This window comes from Calypte anna, chromosome Z (genome assembly GCF_003957555.1).
Source record: "Calypte anna isolate BGI_N300 chromosome Z, bCalAnn1_v1.p, whole genome shotgun sequence".
NCBI lineage: Eukaryota > Metazoa > Chordata > Aves > Apodiformes > Trochilidae > Calypte > Calypte anna.
The window spans coordinates 64,733,305-64,750,617 of record NC_044274.1 but is presented as its reverse complement, the minus strand read 5'-3'; the positions used below and the strand labels follow the sequence as shown (position 1 = coordinate 64,750,617).

The 17,313-nt window shown below is 35.0% G+C and overlaps 1 protein-coding gene across 1 annotated transcript in view; it reads left to right on the top strand.

The window, feature by feature from the left end:
- PTBP3 (polypyrimidine tract binding protein 3) overlaps positions 1-14,938 on the top strand; it is a 33,318-nt gene extending 18,380 nt beyond the window's left edge. The window contains exons 8-17 of the mRNA XM_030467627.1: positions 782-940; positions 3,612-3,722; positions 6,205-6,373; positions 9,122-9,190; positions 9,890-10,029; positions 11,502-11,535; positions 12,178-12,270; positions 12,820-13,036; positions 14,051-14,128; positions 14,806-14,938. Of these exons, the coding sequence (XP_030323487.1) occupies positions 782-940; positions 3,612-3,722; positions 6,205-6,373; positions 9,122-9,190; positions 9,890-10,029; positions 11,502-11,535; positions 12,178-12,270; positions 12,820-13,036; positions 14,051-14,128; positions 14,806-14,938 (1,203 nt within the window). The remainder of the gene's footprint in view (positions 1-781; positions 941-3,611; positions 3,723-6,204; positions 6,374-9,121; positions 9,191-9,889; positions 10,030-11,501; positions 11,536-12,177; positions 12,271-12,819; positions 13,037-14,050; positions 14,129-14,805) is intronic.
- Positions 14,939-17,313: the final 2,375 nt, after the last annotated feature.

Sequence of the window (17,313 nt, the reverse complement as noted above, 5' to 3'; positions counted from 1 at the left end):
CTACTTAAAAGAAAAAAAAAAAGTATTTTTTTGCAATTAAACTCTTACATTTGGGTTTATTTTAGAACAATTAACAGGCCAAACAGTACATGACTCACCTGGTGCCTAGGCTCATAACTGAAGTACAAATTGTTTTGTAGAGTTACATGTTTCTGGAACTGGGTAATAGCCATGTTTAGTCCTTCTTTCAAGGAAATAGTGTTATGGAGATGAGACTTAGTCTCAACACAGCCGTGGTTGTGTGAAACCACTCTCCATGGTGGTTTCAGAAGAAGACTGAAGGCCTTTTTTATGAAAGCCCATCAAAAGCAAGCTTAGAGACTCCAAAGTCTCTATGAAACTCTTTGTGGGGTAGGATTTGAAGGGGTTTTTGAAATAGATAGATTGGCTCAGAAAAAAAAAAGAGCAGGGTATGAACCTTTAAGCTTATCCCCAGCAAAGCTTAGTTCCTGAAGACAATGAAGTCCTAATAAAGCAGAGCAGATAGGTCCATTACAGTATTATCATAACACTGGTTTGCTGGAAAACCTCTAGAATGACAAAAGCTTACTGAAAAAAATCTGTGAAGGAACAATCTGACTTCTTTTTGTGGAAGAGGTATGATTTACCTATTAAAATGGCATTTTTAATATAATGATAATCAGATAAAAAGAATATATTTTTTTTAAAAGTTGCATTTTAAATCCATTTTACTTGCTTTTCTTTGTAAGAGAACCTTGTTTAGATATGGAATAATTTATATGTGCATAAGTTGATTCTGGTCTCTGCTGCGTGATTTCAGAGAGCTCAGGCTGCATTACAAGCTGTGAATACTCAGCAGTGTGGAAGCTTGGATGTTATAAATGGTCTTCCTCCTGGAGGTGGGTTCTGTCCAAGTTCTGTTCTTCGAATCATGGTTGAAAATGTTTTCTACCCCATCACATTGGAAGTGCTCCTTCAGGTAAAGAGGACTGCTAAAAATAGTTCAAATCTGTTTCAGTGTTGCCATTGTAAATTGTTGTGGGGTTTGTTGGTTTTTGGTTTGGTTTTGTTTTCATTTGTTTGTTTTTTGTTTTGTTTGTTTGTTTGTTTTTTTAAAAAGAAGTACCACCTGTGGATTCATGATCAGAGTGACAGAGGACTGTCACTGTGAAATGTTCTGTTGCAACTTAGACATCTACAGTTGAATCAGTTTTGCACAAAAATTTTGAACTAGAGCTTCTTCACTCAGCTTTTCATGTTATCTTGCTTCGTTTTTTTCGTTCCTTCATTTCTGTGGAAGCAGTAGCAAACTTGATGTTATTTGAAATTTATGCCTACATCATGAGCTAGTAAAATAATTATTTTTATGACCTTGTACACCAATAAGCCATTACTGTAACTCGTGCCAGGGGTTGTACTCTGCTGTTGAGAACTGCAAGTTTAAAAACAAAACATGATGAGACCGTTTCTTAGTGCCTGAAGGATTTGGCAGTACTTTTTTCAGGTATTGCAAAGGATTTCATACTTCAAGATTTTGTAGTTACTGGTAAATTTCTGAAAAAATAAAAGCTTAGCCCAAATCTGAGCTTTTTGAATAAATGTGATTTCAAATAACTGGGATGTCTTTACAGAAACCTGCAGTCCTAGAAGATGATTTGTGCTGCTTTACTAGCTGCTCGAACAACAGTTGATTGTTACACTTTCTCTGACACTTTATTGTTCCTCTTACATCTTAATATTTCCTATTTCTGTATCTTTTCCCTCCTCCAATACTGATTAACTAGGATACTAGTTGTCACTCTGATGTCACAGTTTGCCTGGTCTAAACTTCTTTTTGTATCTATGAGTGTTGTTCACTCATTACTGAGCTCATACAAATAAGACCATTGTTTAGGATTACAAGTGCTCTCCAAATAACCCAAGAACAAACTTCTTTGGTTAGGGAATCTGTAATACAGGGCAGCAGCAATTCCTGAGTCTAATCTTGTGTGGCTTTTTTCTTTGGTTTGTTGCTTGTTTTTTTGTTTTGTTTTCTAATAAGGAAGCAGTGGAAGAGGAGATTCACACTAATTTTCTTTAATCTGTTTGATGTTTACTTCAGTGCATCTGAACTGTATTTTCAATGCTTGGATTGGACAATGACCCTCACATTTGTAACAGTTCTAGAAAATTAAGCAATATTTGAAAAGAGATCTTATTTGGAGTTCTTAGCAGGATACTCTAATCTAATAAGGCAGCACTTTGTACCTGATAGCTACAATGTAACATTACTTTGTAAGTTCTATGGTTAATGGAAATTAAAACTTTAATTTATTACCATCATATGGAACACTAATACTCAAGCTGTTATCCAAAACTTTGATTATATAAATGCTTGTCAAGAAGCTTAGCCCTCTTAATCACAATTTAGTTTAAAATATTTATTACAAGAAACAGAATACTCATTCTCATCGTCACAGAAGCAAAACTGATATACACAGTGGATTTTAGGTTTAAAACCAAACAGGAATACACTGAATCTCATTATCTTTAAAAAGGGCTATTTCGTCTTGTGGGTAAACATGGAGAAGCATAATTCAGAAAGTGTATTTCTGTGAACAGAAACTCAATGGCTAATTTTAAGTTGCTGTGGAAAAGGTTTCTGTTCTGTCTTCTATTACAAAACAATTAAAGCATAAAAACCTTGTCCCTGAGAGGCTGAAAAAATGGGCACAGAAGGGTTAGGATAGTGTGTCTCATATTCATGATTCTAGGCCGTATAGGCTGGCAAGAGGTACTTTTCCTTATCCCTGGCCTTTCTTATCATTTCAGGTTTAATACTTGTCTAGGTGGCTCTGCTTTCCTAAATTGGCATTGATTCTAGCAGCTTGTTCTAGAACTGTTAGTACTTCCCAAACTCACATTCCCTATTCCATTGTTAATCTCAAAATTCTTTTTCAGCCCCTGCATAATAGCTAGACTTTTGTCCTCATTCCTTGTGGATTTGCTTTTGTGTAGTGCACACTCTCATACAAGAGTGTATATATATTTAATTTCCACCCTTTAAAATTCTTCTGCAATGCCTGCATTTGCTATAAAGCAAATGGAATTCAGTTTTAAATTAGAGAGGTAGGTCCCAGACTAGGTCTTTGTCTTGCTTCTTTCCCTCTTTGTCTTCTAGTTTGGACAGTAGGTCTGTGTAATTGATTTGTAGGCACATCAACTATCTAATATGTGGGTTTTGTCACTAAATTTGCAGAATTTGTTTTAAGCACAGAATGCTAAGATGGATACCTTGAAAAGCAGTTTGCAATTCCTATCTCAACTGACTTGTGAACGCCCATTTCTCAAAGCTCAACTTCAATTATCCACAATTTCTTTGCAGATGTTAGACAAATGCCTCTTTGGGCTGGCCTTTCCTGCTCTTAGCTGGGCAGTTACTGCTAAATCTCTAAGGAAATGTTATCTTACTTCCACATCTTTTGCAACCTCTTTTTTCATATTTTTTTTTAACCCAAAGCAAAAATCAGAGTTCCTTCAATTTCTGTTCTGCCCTTGCAAAATATATAATTTTTAGAAATCTATATGAAGTATTAAAATACTAGTTTCTAATGTGCATTAATCAGTAGTTTCATATGTTTTTTCAACTGTTTATGGTTTTTCCTTCTCAGATTTTCTCAAAATTTGGATCTGTTTTGAAGATTATCACCTTCAGTAAGAACAATAAATTCCAAGCTCTGCTGCAGTATGCTGATCCAATGAATGCATATTATGCCAAAATGGTAGGTGTAGTAGTGTCTTCAGCTTGATTATTTTTTGTTTTGTTTTGTTATTTGTTCTTGGTTTGTTTCTATTTTGTTTCTCCTAGGATTAATGGGGAACATTGGGAATAGTTTGATCATTAACTTATGGCTTCTCATAATTTTAACGTTCTTGTTGCACATTGACATCCCTTGTTAGTTAAGATGATAACACTTTATTATCAACTGCAAACATAAATGCATAGCATATACCCCAAGACTTGCATGAGTCTGCCAAAAAAAAAAATCAGAGCTGTCAGTAGCAATGAGTGATGGGAATGCTCATGGACCAGAATGTCTTTTGCCTTTCAAATGACATGGAATATTTTCAGGGACAGAACTGTTACATGTTTTACTTGATTGATTATCAGTGAGAAATTTACAAACTTTAGAGTTTTCACCTTCAACTTCTTATTTTCAAGACAGCTGTACCCTGATTTTTAAAAGTGAATTTTCTTAATTACTGAGAGTACATCTATGTCAGCTACTTCTTCTGTGGTGCATTCACCTTGTCTGGCTGCCAGACACCCTCCAAGCTGCTCTATCCCTCCCCTTCTTCAGCAGGAGAGGGGAGAAAACAAACTGAAAAATCTCCTGGGTTAAAAACAGGGAGATTGCTCTCTAATTACCATCACAGGCATTAATATTCAACTTAGGGTGCTGCTTCTTCCTTTTTGCACTGTTCTGCTCCAGTGTGGGTCCTCCCCATGGGATATGATTCTTCAGCAACTGCTGTAATGTGGATGCTTTCCATGGCCAGCAGGTGGATGTCTGCTCCACCAGAGACCTCCAGAGGGAGAGCCTTGCCTACCATCTTCTCCAGAGAGATTTCTGCTTCAGCAGCTGAAGCACCTCCTGCTCCCCCTCCTTCTGTGACCTTGGTGTCTGATGGGCTCTTTCTGTCACATTTTTCTCACTCCTCTCTCCCAGTTGTTATATGGTGGTTTTTACCCTTTCTGTTATCACAGAGGTACCATCAGTGTCCTGACTGGTATCTCTCTGGGCTGCAATGGGTCTGTTTTGGAGCTGGCTGGAACTCTGTCCAGCATGAGGCGGCCCCTGGTCTCTTACCCCATAGGGCAGCAGCCCTACAACTGTCAAACACTCCCATGTAAACCTAATGTGTTTGTTTTTTTGTTTTTTTTGTTTTTTTTTTCCAAAGCAAATTCTGCTTAGTATTAAGTGGTATTTAGCATTCATTTTCAGAAAAAAATCCTGAAACACTATAGTGAATGGGAATTTTACCCTACTTCTGTTACAGAAATTGACTTTATTTTCAACTATAAAATTGAAGGCACAGAATGTTTATCTATTGCTACTTGCAGTCAGTATATTCACTATGTGTTTCAGAGATTAAGTATATAATGCAAATTAGTAAAGGCAGTTGGATACAGCCAACAGTATCCCAGTTGGATACTGGGATTACAGCCTCTTTGCTATCAGTAGCATATTTTCTTAAATAATAGTATTAATAATAAATTATGCTTTATTAAGGATTTCACCAAAATTATAATTTCAATCTAGATTGTATTAAATAATTCTAACAGACAAGTCACTCCTGGGAGTTTTCTTCCTCCTTCATCCATCTCAATTCTTTTATGACTGGCACAGACAGAAAATGCTACTTCAGTGACTTTCTGAGCATAACTGCTCTTTAAAAAATGGATTTTAAATAATAATTTTGGTTGGAAAAAACTTTTAAGATTGTCATGTCTAGCCATTAACTCAGCACTGCCAAGTCCACCACTAAACCATGTCCCTCAGCAGCACAGGTACCCATCTTTTGAATACCTTCAGGGATGGTGACTCAACCACTTCCCTGGGCAGCCCATTCCAGGGCCTGACAACCTCTTAAGTGAAGAAATTCAAAAAATATGTTATCTAAACCTGCTCTGGAACAACTTGATGCCACTTCCTCTTGTTTTATCTGTATTCATTTGGCAGGAGAGGCTGACCCCCACCTGGCTCCAACCTCCTTTCATGTAGTTGAAGAGAGATTGCAATAAGCTCTCCCTGCAGCCTTCTCTTCTCCAGGCTAAAAAACCCCAGTTCCCTCAGCTGCTCCTTGTAAGACTTGTGCTCCAGGCATTTCACCAGCCTGTATGACAGTTCTGTACATGAATCTCCACAATAAAATTACTAGTACTAGTAGCATCTGATATCATGTGTTAAGTGGGAGACAAGATTAGAAGTACAGTTGGGAAGCCGAGTTATACTTAAAGCTATGTTTTACCCATTGGCACAAGCACAAGATTATAGAATTCTAAATAGTCAACTACACTAGTACTCTACATAGGATGTTTAGGTAAGGATATTGGCAGGTACTATCATTGTCTTGTTGGTGTTTAAATGAAGCACCTTAAAAACGGAAAATTAATTTCTGTTTGCATACAGTTGCAGAGTGGAAAGAGTGGTGGCTGCTACTAAGTGGTTTGTCTCTGAACATTTTATTATTATTCTTTAGACTCTAGATGGCCAGAGTATCTACACTGGCTGCTGCACTCTGCATGTTGATTTCTCCAAGTTAGCTAACCTGAAGGTAAGGTTCAACAATGAAAAGAGCAGAGATTTCACTCGCTTTGACCTTCCTTCTGGTAATGGCCACCGAGCCCTGGCGCCACCTGCTGCCTTTGGTAAGAAATCCTCATTTTTATTGATAAATCCATAATAAGATCATTGTACTTTTGAATTTCCATTTATGCTTCTTCACAGGTTCATAGGAGGGAACACTTTGCTCACACTTCTGTTAGGTCCAATAAAGTTTATATGGAAAGCAGAAAGTCCCACTCAAATTAATATCTGAAACTTCAACATGAGGAATTCTCTTGGGCAAGTTCAAAGTGTTGTCAAAAAGCTACATTTGTAAAATGCTGCCATATAATGAGTGATAAAATTGCTACAGATAGTATAATAAATGTTACTTATCAGAACAGTCAATGGTGGTCATCCAAAGAGTGACACTCTTTCCATAAAACTGCTCAAAAATAAATGTTTTAAGGGCATTAGCTCTTATATGTTGTTGTTTTAGGATAACTGTCTGCTGTAACAAACAAAACCACAAGAGACTTAGAAATGCTACACTTATTTATATATTTTTGGTAGTCACCTTCTAAAAGACAAAATTTCAGAATTTTTCTTGAACTTCAGTGGTCACTTCCAGTCAGAGAGGAGTCTGTCTGCTGGAAGCCACACTGGAGAAGCCTTTTTGGCATGAACAGCTCGGGCATACTCATTTAATCAACTTTGGTAGTGCAAATCACCAAACAGGTTAATCTCATGACCTGGCAGAAGTGCTCACAGTGCAATTTGAGCAATTTGCAGCAATTTTTTTCTCTTCAATGACAATCATTAGCAACAATACCCAGCTAAGAGCTGTCTCAGCTGTGGAATAGGTACCTGTGTGCTGTCCAGCTGGTTAGAAAGGTAGCAAGTGCTGGGAAAGAATTGCCTTTCAAACTTGTCATTACTAGCAATCTTGTTTTCAGTCTGAACATTTTCTGAAATTGTAAGAACAGTGATGGTGTAGAGAGGTGTCTAATCTCTATATCAAAATTTGTAGTGCAGCTACAGTGAAGAAACAGCATAGATATTTTTCTTCTGAAGATACCTGTAGACTGTGAGGAACTTGCTTCTAGCCTTTCTGTCACTGCTAACATCATGGATGTATTGCCATAGGCACGTTCTGATAGTTCTCAGTTGCATAACATGAGGAAAAGATGTTGTGAGTCCAGTCAGCACTTACACTTCCTATGTTATTGCTAGTGGATGTAGTTTTTATGGAGAATTGTAAGATAAAGCAGATAACTATCAGAATAATACATCCAGTTTTTATCTAAACATGAAGTTATCTTAGTAGCAAAACTGAACTGTTATTTAAACTTGGAGAGGTTGTCTTTTTTTTTTCTTTTGTTTTACTTCTGGTGGAAGATACTGCACTATAAACAAGCACATTTTGTCAATGTTTTTTATTTCAAGAGTTCTTTAACCCAGTGTGCACAAGCAGAGATATATGAATTAACTTTCTTTGAGAGCTAGCTGCTAGACATGGAGCAAATTATTTTACACATAAAAAAATCCAACACAAAATTCCAGTTCTTTTTGCATCATGTCTGTCTGACATGTTTTGCATGCCTGATTTTCGTATCAGTGTGCTACATGCAGGTCTCGTTTGGCAGAATAAAAGAGCTTTATTTCTGTCTTGTTTTCATTACCATTCTTCAATTGTGAATAACTGATTAATACCTGTATAGCCAGAACTTGTCAGTATAACACACCAGTGCCTGTATTTCACAGACAGAATTATTTGCTTTGCTGTGATAAGTGTATTCTTGTTTGTACGAAAGAGACTTTGTTGCTTCAGATAAGAGGATGTGTAATGTGATGCAATATTCATGAATACTTGACCTGCTGTGTCTGTTTCATTTGTTGTTTTTTTAATTCATAACAGATACTTCTCACGGTATTTTATCATCCCTGTCAATAACCTCTGTTAGTGAATGTGGCTATTTTAGGCAATGGTGGAGCCTGGAGTAGTAAAACAGACATATTGCCATGCTTGCAGGGTGTATCTGCTGATTATGCGTGCCATGCTTTAAAAAATGAAGTGTGCTAACATATAACAGTATCCACAACTCAAGCTTATCTTTAACTGCATCTTAGAAGACAAGTTTGTCTGCTGCCCCAGGTAGTGCTTAACTCTCCAGACTAATTGTGAAAATCACTGAGTTGTTTTCAAGACTGGGATTCTCCACATGTCAAAACTCCAAATCTTTCAAATGCTTGGGATTGTCAGGAGAGCCATTAAATTAACAGCTTATTTATAAAGTAATAGAAGCTCAGAAAGTGATCTCCTTAAAAAGCAAAATGTGTATACTTCATGCATCTTAATAACTAGTAAAGTTCAGAACCTCAGGTTCATTGTAGTTGTACAATTTAGCCCACATTGGTTTAAGAAACATCTCGGAAATAGCTGTATCTCATAACTGCAAAATGTCTTGAAGTGCATTTACTTCCAGAAAATTTCTAGAATGCATTTCTGTTGTAAAATAAAAGCTGCTGAACATTACACCACAAGTGTCTTAAATGTGATGGATACTAATCTATTATGTGCTTCCATATTTAAACTTGTCTAAATTACATTTTGCCCTGACTTGGTTTTCGAGAGGAACATCAATGCTGATCAGAATATTTACCTTCAAATGTGGCCCTAAATTGTTTTTGCAAAACAGAATCCTGGATTTCAATGAGAGTTTACATCCCAAATGTTTTCTAAAAGATGTAATCATGGACACAATAGCAACACTAGAATGTGATCCTTATTGCTGATTTTCTTCTGTTTTCTGAACTGTTAAAATCTGTTTTAATTTTATGTCTCTCTCTAGGGACCCCAGGTCTCTTTCCAACATATGCAGGGGCTTCTGGGTTTACTCCAGCTTTGGACTTTGCTCAAGGTAATGATAAGTACCTCTTCTCTAAAAATGTGGCATTGTGTTCAGGGCTAGTGGTCTATCTGAATACACCTGTGTGCAGAGCAAATTGTTTTCAAATATAGCAATCAGAATACAATGTTCCTTAGAGTTATTGTGACTTTCATATTATTCAGTAAATTTAGTTTCTCTAATAAATGAATAAATTCTGTAATTTATCACTTAATAAGCAAAGCAATTAAATGCCATGATAAAGGATTACCTGCAAGAGAAGAAAGCAAGCACCTATATTTCTAAGAAGAATAATATTGCAGTGGCATTAAAAGCTAAAGCAGGAAGTCTTCCCCTTTTTTTCTGTAAAATTAGAAATCAGTAGTCTTCGAGGCTCTGTGATCTTTTCCTTTCTAGCACAGGATAAACATTTGTGCTAACTTATTTTTCTTCTTCCTTGGGCTGCAATTTATTTTCCCCTTGGGTTTTTTTGTCTGCCGGTGTAGCTGAATATATTTCTTCACCTCCAGAGAGGAGGTGCTTCCTACTTTCAGGTTCTAGGAATAGCTAAATTCCTTAAAAAATATTTTTAATTTAATATGGACTTTTTTCCCCAAATGTAACCTGTTTTTGTCTTCTAAAATGTCTCTTGAGGTCTTTTCTGGCCAATGAATTCCATGTTTCTGTGATTCCATTCTGAGATGTTAAGTGATGTTTTTAATACCCTTCCAGGTCTTTCAGTTCCACCTCTTCCTGGAGCACTGTGTTCTCAAGCAATGGCTACATCTGCAGCATCTGGACAGATGACTATTCCTGGTCTTATAAGTCTTCCACTAACTTCTGTTTTGCTTGTCAGCAATCTGAACCCTGAAGTAGGTTTGATTGGTGGAACTGATGCAAGTATCAACTTGTACCAGTGCCAGAATCCTTGCAAACTGACATCAGCTTAAGGAGTGAGAGTAGAAATCTCTGTCTTGGTAATACAAAAAACAGGACCAGCCCTATTCTCTGACTTGTAGTACTTTTGCTACAAAGCATGATACAACATAAATACATTAAAAAATGCCCAACTTCTTAAAAGGTACAAAATAAGACTGTACCTCAACATTAATTGTTGGAAATATAAATTGTTGTAAATAAATTAGTTGGCAGTTGTGTAACGTTACACTTTTCAATACTTGTTGTCTTTGAATTCTTTTTCTGTATATAGAAAGTCTGGTTGGTCTTATTTCAATTTAAATTTCTCCCATCTTTCAGGGTTTAAATGTGTATTTGAACATTCCCTCGTGACTTTTAAACTAATTGGTTTTGACTTCAAAAATAAATTTATAGTAGAAATACTGCAGCCTCATTTGGTTAAGAAGTTTTTTTAAATAACAAACCTGTGCTGAATTAAAATATTTGGGCCAGAAGGATGAACTCTAGAAGCATTTAAATTTAATATTGATAGTAACTGTTCTTTATTACTAAATGCTGCTGATGGAAAAATTATGGGCTAAAACTCAGGCTGCAGTATCTTCAGTTTTTAAATAATTTAGGTCTATATGGTACACATTTACAATGCCATGAGTTGAGATGGAAGAGACCTAGGTCGTGTGAGTAGCGCTCTTGATACCTAGGCATTTTTAGTACTCATTACTGGCAAAACCTTTAGCTCAGCTGAATAAAATTTGGCTACATTAAGGTGTAAATTACCTTCTTTGCTGCTTAAGGAGCTTGATACACAAGGATTTAATTTAAAATCACCAAAGAAAAATTATTTCTTTCAATATTTAGCTCTCTGCTCACAGTTTCTAATCAAACATACTTCATGTATAAACAATTAAATGATATGTGTACCACTTAAGGATGTCATGGTCATGTACAGAGACAGGGACAAAACTGAAGACAAAGCAAATACATTTTGAAGCAACTATTTTTAATTTCATAGGTGTTGCCTGCTATATAGAAATTACCAAAAAAAGTTTATTAATGCTTTTTCCTCTTTCTGGTTTAGCAAATGTCTCTCATTTTCCAGAGAATGAACTGCTAGCTTGGAAAGAATAAGCTTAAATAATTAGGCCACCTAAAATATTAATAACTTATTCGGTATGACAGAGACCTGAGTGATAAAAAAGCATGAGCTGAAGTGTTAGATTGTTTAAATATTTTATGTGCACATCAAATATGTATTAACAAGAATGCTAGACACTGTATTTATTATATGTTAAGGCTTTTGGAGAGACAGGTTGGTGTATTAGTGTGCAGTGTCTCTTCCATTCTTTTAGTTTACCATTTAGTTGTGGAATAGATTTATTTATTTGCATGGCTTTAAAATAATACATTCATTTTATGATTTTAACAGGCCATCACACCCCATGGACTTTTCATCCTGTTTGGTAAGATACATTTAAAATACCTTGAGAAACTTCAGGGTTATTGTTGTCTTCATTTGTCTGACACATGCTGGTTAATGCAAATTGCATTGTTCTGTCTTCGTCCAAAAACCACACAAGACAATTTGCTGGTTTTAAAATGAGAATAATTTGAATCAGTAGTTGTTTGCCATAGGTACCAAAAAGGCAAAATGGTTTAAGTATTAGAAGTGTATTAGTTTGTGGACCTAATTTACTTACTACATTTATTTACTGCAAAGAATGGGAAAGTAAAGTACAGAAAACACAGACTGAGTCAGAAGAAATGGAGTACTGGATTACCATATACATTAGTTGCAAAGGACAGCTTGTTGTCATGGAGTATTTTAATATGCTTCTGTTAAGATGACTTTAGCACTATTGCATTATTTAAAAGCTGAACATAAACATGCATTTTTATTCCTAAGATCCTGGGTTTTTTTCCACCATTTCTGTCTCAGAAAATGATACATAAGCTTTAAAGGTCTCCTTCTTGCTAATATTCTAACCCATCTATTTAATGAGGTGATTATTCTTTGTAACACTAATATTAGTCTAAAGAAAGAGACTTGTTCTTGTGCTTTGTGTAGTAATGCTCTGGATAATTTTCCTTCTGGATTTCCACAGGTGTGTACGGTGATGTGCAACGTGTGAAGATCATGTTTAAGAAAAAAGATAATGCTCTGGTTCAGATGGCAGATGTAGCTCAGGCTCAATTAGGTACTAGTTTTTAAGGCATGCTTATACTTCAAACTAGCAAGAGTGTGATACAGATGAGGAACTTGCCATCTGTCATTGAAAAGCATAAACAAATCCATCATTGTGATGCTTTACTACATAATAATCCTCCCTTGTATATGTTTATAATTATCTGTTTGCTTACATGTAAACAAATTATTTTCATATCATGATTTAAAAAAAAATCCTGTGAATCTTAATCTTGGACATGTTAGAATTAAAACATCATACAACATTACTGTAGTTTAATTAATAAGACATCCTACAATTTTCCTGAAGTTTATCTAGATATTTAAGAATAATCAACAGCTCTTTATTGAAGTGATGTTTTGCATTTTTGTTGTATTTGGACTGGAGAGTCATTATACCTTTTTCAAATAGAATGTTACAGTACAGTCCACCTGGTAGACATGGAAGTTGCTGTTTAAATTTAGAATGGGAAATCTGATACTCAATAAAATACCCTATTTAAAGAATTCTTTTTACTACACCTCCCCTCACTCCTCTTCATATTCTTTTTCCACTGGTTAGCTATCTTCCACTTGAATGGACAGAGGCTTTATGGAAGGGTCCTCCATGCTACTTTTTCAAAACATTATACGGTTCAACTTCCTCGTGCGGGACACGATGACTATGGTCTGACAAAGGACTATAGCCATAGCCCTTTACATCGCTTTAAGAATCCTGGCTCTAAGAATTTCCAGAATATCTTTCCTCCATCTGATACCCTGCATCTCTCCAACATCCCGTGAGTATCCATGTGTGATTTTCTGGAAAATACCCTTTTTTCTTAAGTCTGACATAATGGTTTCCTTGGCCTTTCTAAGTTTCCTGAGACTCTAAGTCAGTCTGCTATGTGATTAACCAAAAATGAATCCTCTAAATGTCACTATTTTATTGTTAGTAAAGAAGATAACAGACTGAATGCTCTTCTTAAAGAGTTTCAATGCAATTTACATTTTCTTGAAAATATGCTTTTGTTTTTCAGGTATTAAGTCCTGTGTTAAACATTTTTGCAAAGGTCAAAGACATGGGTTTTGAGATAATGTACTGGAGTTGCATTTCATCAAGTTCATTACTAGCATAATTTTTTAATGTAGGTGCAGATTTAATCATTCTAATAACACTTTTTAAGGAGTGGTTTCTACAGAATTCAGACCTCTTGGACCCAGGGGAAGTTGTTTTAGCTCAAAAAAGTCTTTTAAGAGTGCATTTTTTTAAAAACAGAAATAATGATTTTTCCTATCTAGAATGTTGACAACACTGTGTGGAGTGACAGCCAAACATCAGCTTTTAGAGGCTTCTTTTGTTCAGTAGCTGTGCAGGAAGGGGAAAGGGAAAATAAGAAAAAAAAGAAAAAGAAAAAAAAGACGTAGAAAATGGCTTTCTGATTAAATAGAAAGCTTTGAAAATTGAAAATACGTGAAGCTTACTGTACATGTAAGATGAAAAGGTACTTCTGAAGATACCAGTTATTATCACTGATTTTTATACAACCTAAATTTAATTGTAGGATGAATCAGTGAGCGTGAAAAGCAGTAGTGTATCTGAAATATCTTTTGTAGCACATTGTGTTGCTAAATGTTCATGCCAAAGCTAAGGTGTTTGGGCTAATGTGTTGACAAGGCTTGAGTTGATGGAGATAGATTTTGCTGTTCAAATTTATTTTGAGATTTTGATACTACTGCGGAACTGTGCTCTTTTAAATGTTGAGGTGGTTTTATTTCTGTTTTATTTTTGTTTTGTTTGTTTATTTAAATAGGACTTTTGTTACTGCTGAAGAACTGAAGGATCTTTTTGCAAGTACAGGATCTACTGTGAAAGCCTTCAGAGTTTTCCAGTAAGTTGTTTTTTTTTTTAAATGCAGCTCTCATCCTGGAAGATGGCTAATTACTTTTTAAAAAATTTTAGAAATTCCATGCGTGTATATTTATAGACAAAAGAGTACATCTATGACATGAAAATTCTATGATATGAAAATTCTAATCTTAAAATTCTAAATGGGATGCTATGTCACCATAATGAAATTGAAAGTATTCAGGCTTTTGACAAATTCCACATGTTCAAAGTAAGATAAGTTTAAGGAAAGTAAACACTCACTTTTTTAAAACTAAGTACAAGCTCTGTCTTTGTAAAATGTCATCTAAAAGATGGCAATGAATCTTCTCTAACATTCATTAAGGTCGCTTGACACCATTGTTTTAGTATGCTCATACCTGCTAGAATACTCCCATGTACATGGACAAAACAAGTGTTAGAGGTCTTCAAGCCTTATTTTGACCATTATTTTGAAGTACAGTGTAATGGTAGAATGTCATGGCTGTAGGCCAATAATCTCCAAAATCTTTACAGTTTTGTTATCTAGTTATTTTAGCAGGTACACAACTAGTTATTCTTTTGCTGTACAGGTGTTCAGTGTGTGTGATGTGGCTGAAAAAATCCTTGTGTCACGTTTCTGTCTTGGTTGGTGCAATGAGTATTCAGTCAGGATTAATACTGGTTTTCAATGTACTTCAGGACAGATTGCAGAATGGCTCTGATCCAGCTGGGCTCTGTGGAAGAAGCAATTCAAGCTCTCATTGAGCTTCACAATCATGACTTCGGAGAAAAGCATCACCTCCGAGTTTCCTTTTCAAAATGTCCACTCTGAATTTTCTGTGAACTTTAAGGCTGCATCACAGTTCTAGGAAGATCATAAAGCTGAGTATGAAAACAACTATGGCCAACTCTGTCTCTTAAAAGAAAATGCTCATTCATACACAAAGAACCAAGTGATGACCTTTTTAGATTTTAGCTGCCAGTGTGTGATCAAAGGTTAATATTCATAAAAATAGAAATACTAGTCTATGAAATTGTTTAGCAGCAATTCTTATAGTCAGATTTCCTGTTTAAAATTATCAAAATCAAGTTATAATATATTTTAGATTGCTGTTACAACATACCAAACAAAGAATATTTTTAACAAAATGGTAAATCTACTCTACACAGATTAAACACTAATTTGAAAGTGAAAAAGTGCTTGTGTTGAAGAAAACCAAGCATTTATGTCAGCAGAGTATGTGTTCATGCTTTGGCAAATTTTAACAAATAATTTCTTAAAACATAACTTCTTAAAAACAAATCTCTGTGCTTTTAATATGGTTTAAATTATTAGAGAAAAGACATTTCCTTCTCTCTGTGGAATGCAATATATTTGACAAATTCATTCAGGATGTAGCATCAGAGACTTAGCTTGACTCAACTGGAAGTCAAATTTGATGTCTTATTTTCACAATGAAGTGATGTAGTGTAATAAGGACTTTGGAAAAAAAAAGGTAGGAAAAGGGGTTTTCAAAGATTTGTTAACATTTCTTTCAAAAATATTTATAATCTTATGACAAATATTCAGTGGTTTTAAGAAGTTATTTTTGCTAAAGACATCTGTGGGGGCAGAAAAATTAAACCTCAAGAGTTTTTTTACCATTGTAATCTCTAATACTTAAATTACTGTGTATTGACTTATCTTCTTATGACGTGCCTTAATATGTGCTTATGATACAAGAACGTAAGAGTTTTCTCTGAAGTATCTGAAAAATATATTGTGGCCTTTCTGAAAATTCTCTTCTTAGTCTTTTTAGAAATGTTTTCCTTGATATGTCCAAATATTTATTATTTTTTTTAAAGTAAGTAGTGCCCCAAATTCTAGTCTGTTGTGCTTTGGTGTATTGATTCAATAGAGATGAGAATGAGTTTGCATCACTGTGTAATCATGTGGGTATTCCTCAAATTTACCTGGTTGTAGTTGTCTGATACCAGTGCTAGGCTAACAAAAAACTTCATGCCCATTAAATGTCCCCTAAAAAAAAAATGTATTAAAACACCAAACATCAAAGTCACAAAGACCAAACATCAAAGTTAGAGGTGCAGCTGCTATTCATAGCAAAGATGGTGCCAGATCTCTATACTGCAAACAAAGCGTGCTATTGTTAATACATACAATGTTGTCAGAATACACATGTTGCTATAATGCTTACTGTAAAACACATACAAAAAATAATTTTCCAGTAAATAGTACATTATGAATATTTAATTGGCTTAGGAATAATGTTATCTTTGGTATTTGAGAAAGTCTTTTGAATTGTTGCTTTCTAAAATTGCTAATCTGGTATTGGTGAAGTTTGAAACCAAATATTTGTTTTTTTAAAAAAAAAAATCTTGAAAATAAGTAATTGTGTGGTACCAGAGTACTCTATTAAAAAGTGACACATTTCTAATTTCAGCAAAGTGCACTTGTAAGGAATTTCTTGTAAAGATATATAAATGGTATTAGATCTGAATGTAACTCTAAAGCAGCAAAAAATGCACCTTCAGTTTGAGAGCTGATAGTGGTACATGTATCACAAGCAGTATATATAAGTTTCTGTGTTAAATGTTATATGTGCATGCATGTGTATTTTGATTTACTGACTCTGGTAGCAGAAGATGAGGCAGCTTAATCAAACTTAAAGGGATAAGAGCCTCTTATATTCTCTTGAAAAGAGAATGTAATCACTTATTAATTTTAACTTAATGTTCATATGTAGCTAATGTCAGCTCCAGGCTGTTTTCAGTAGAAGCCCATATCTTGAGTGAGAAGAGATTTTGAAATTAATAATTTAAGAAAACTCTGGGTGGTGGGTATTTATAATCTTTGCTGTGTGGTTTTGTGAGAGATTTATCATGCATCTTTTAAAATTCAACTTTGATGTTATTCTATTTCTACAGTTGAATTATACTTCTCAACTTGCTTTTAGATTTGTGTGTATGTTAAAGATACTTCTTAGGAAGAGTTCTTTAACAAAGAGTGAAGAGAAGCAACAAAAGTTTTGCATACATCTTGTTTGCTCAGAAGAATGAAGACAATAGTTAAGGCCAGTTTATCTCATTCAGTATTCTGCCTTGAATAATTAAAAGCAAAAACATGACCCTTGTTTATCATTATGCATTGTTAGTGAAGGATCAGGACAAAAGAAGTAATTCTGGTAATTTGTGCTTGACTCATAACTG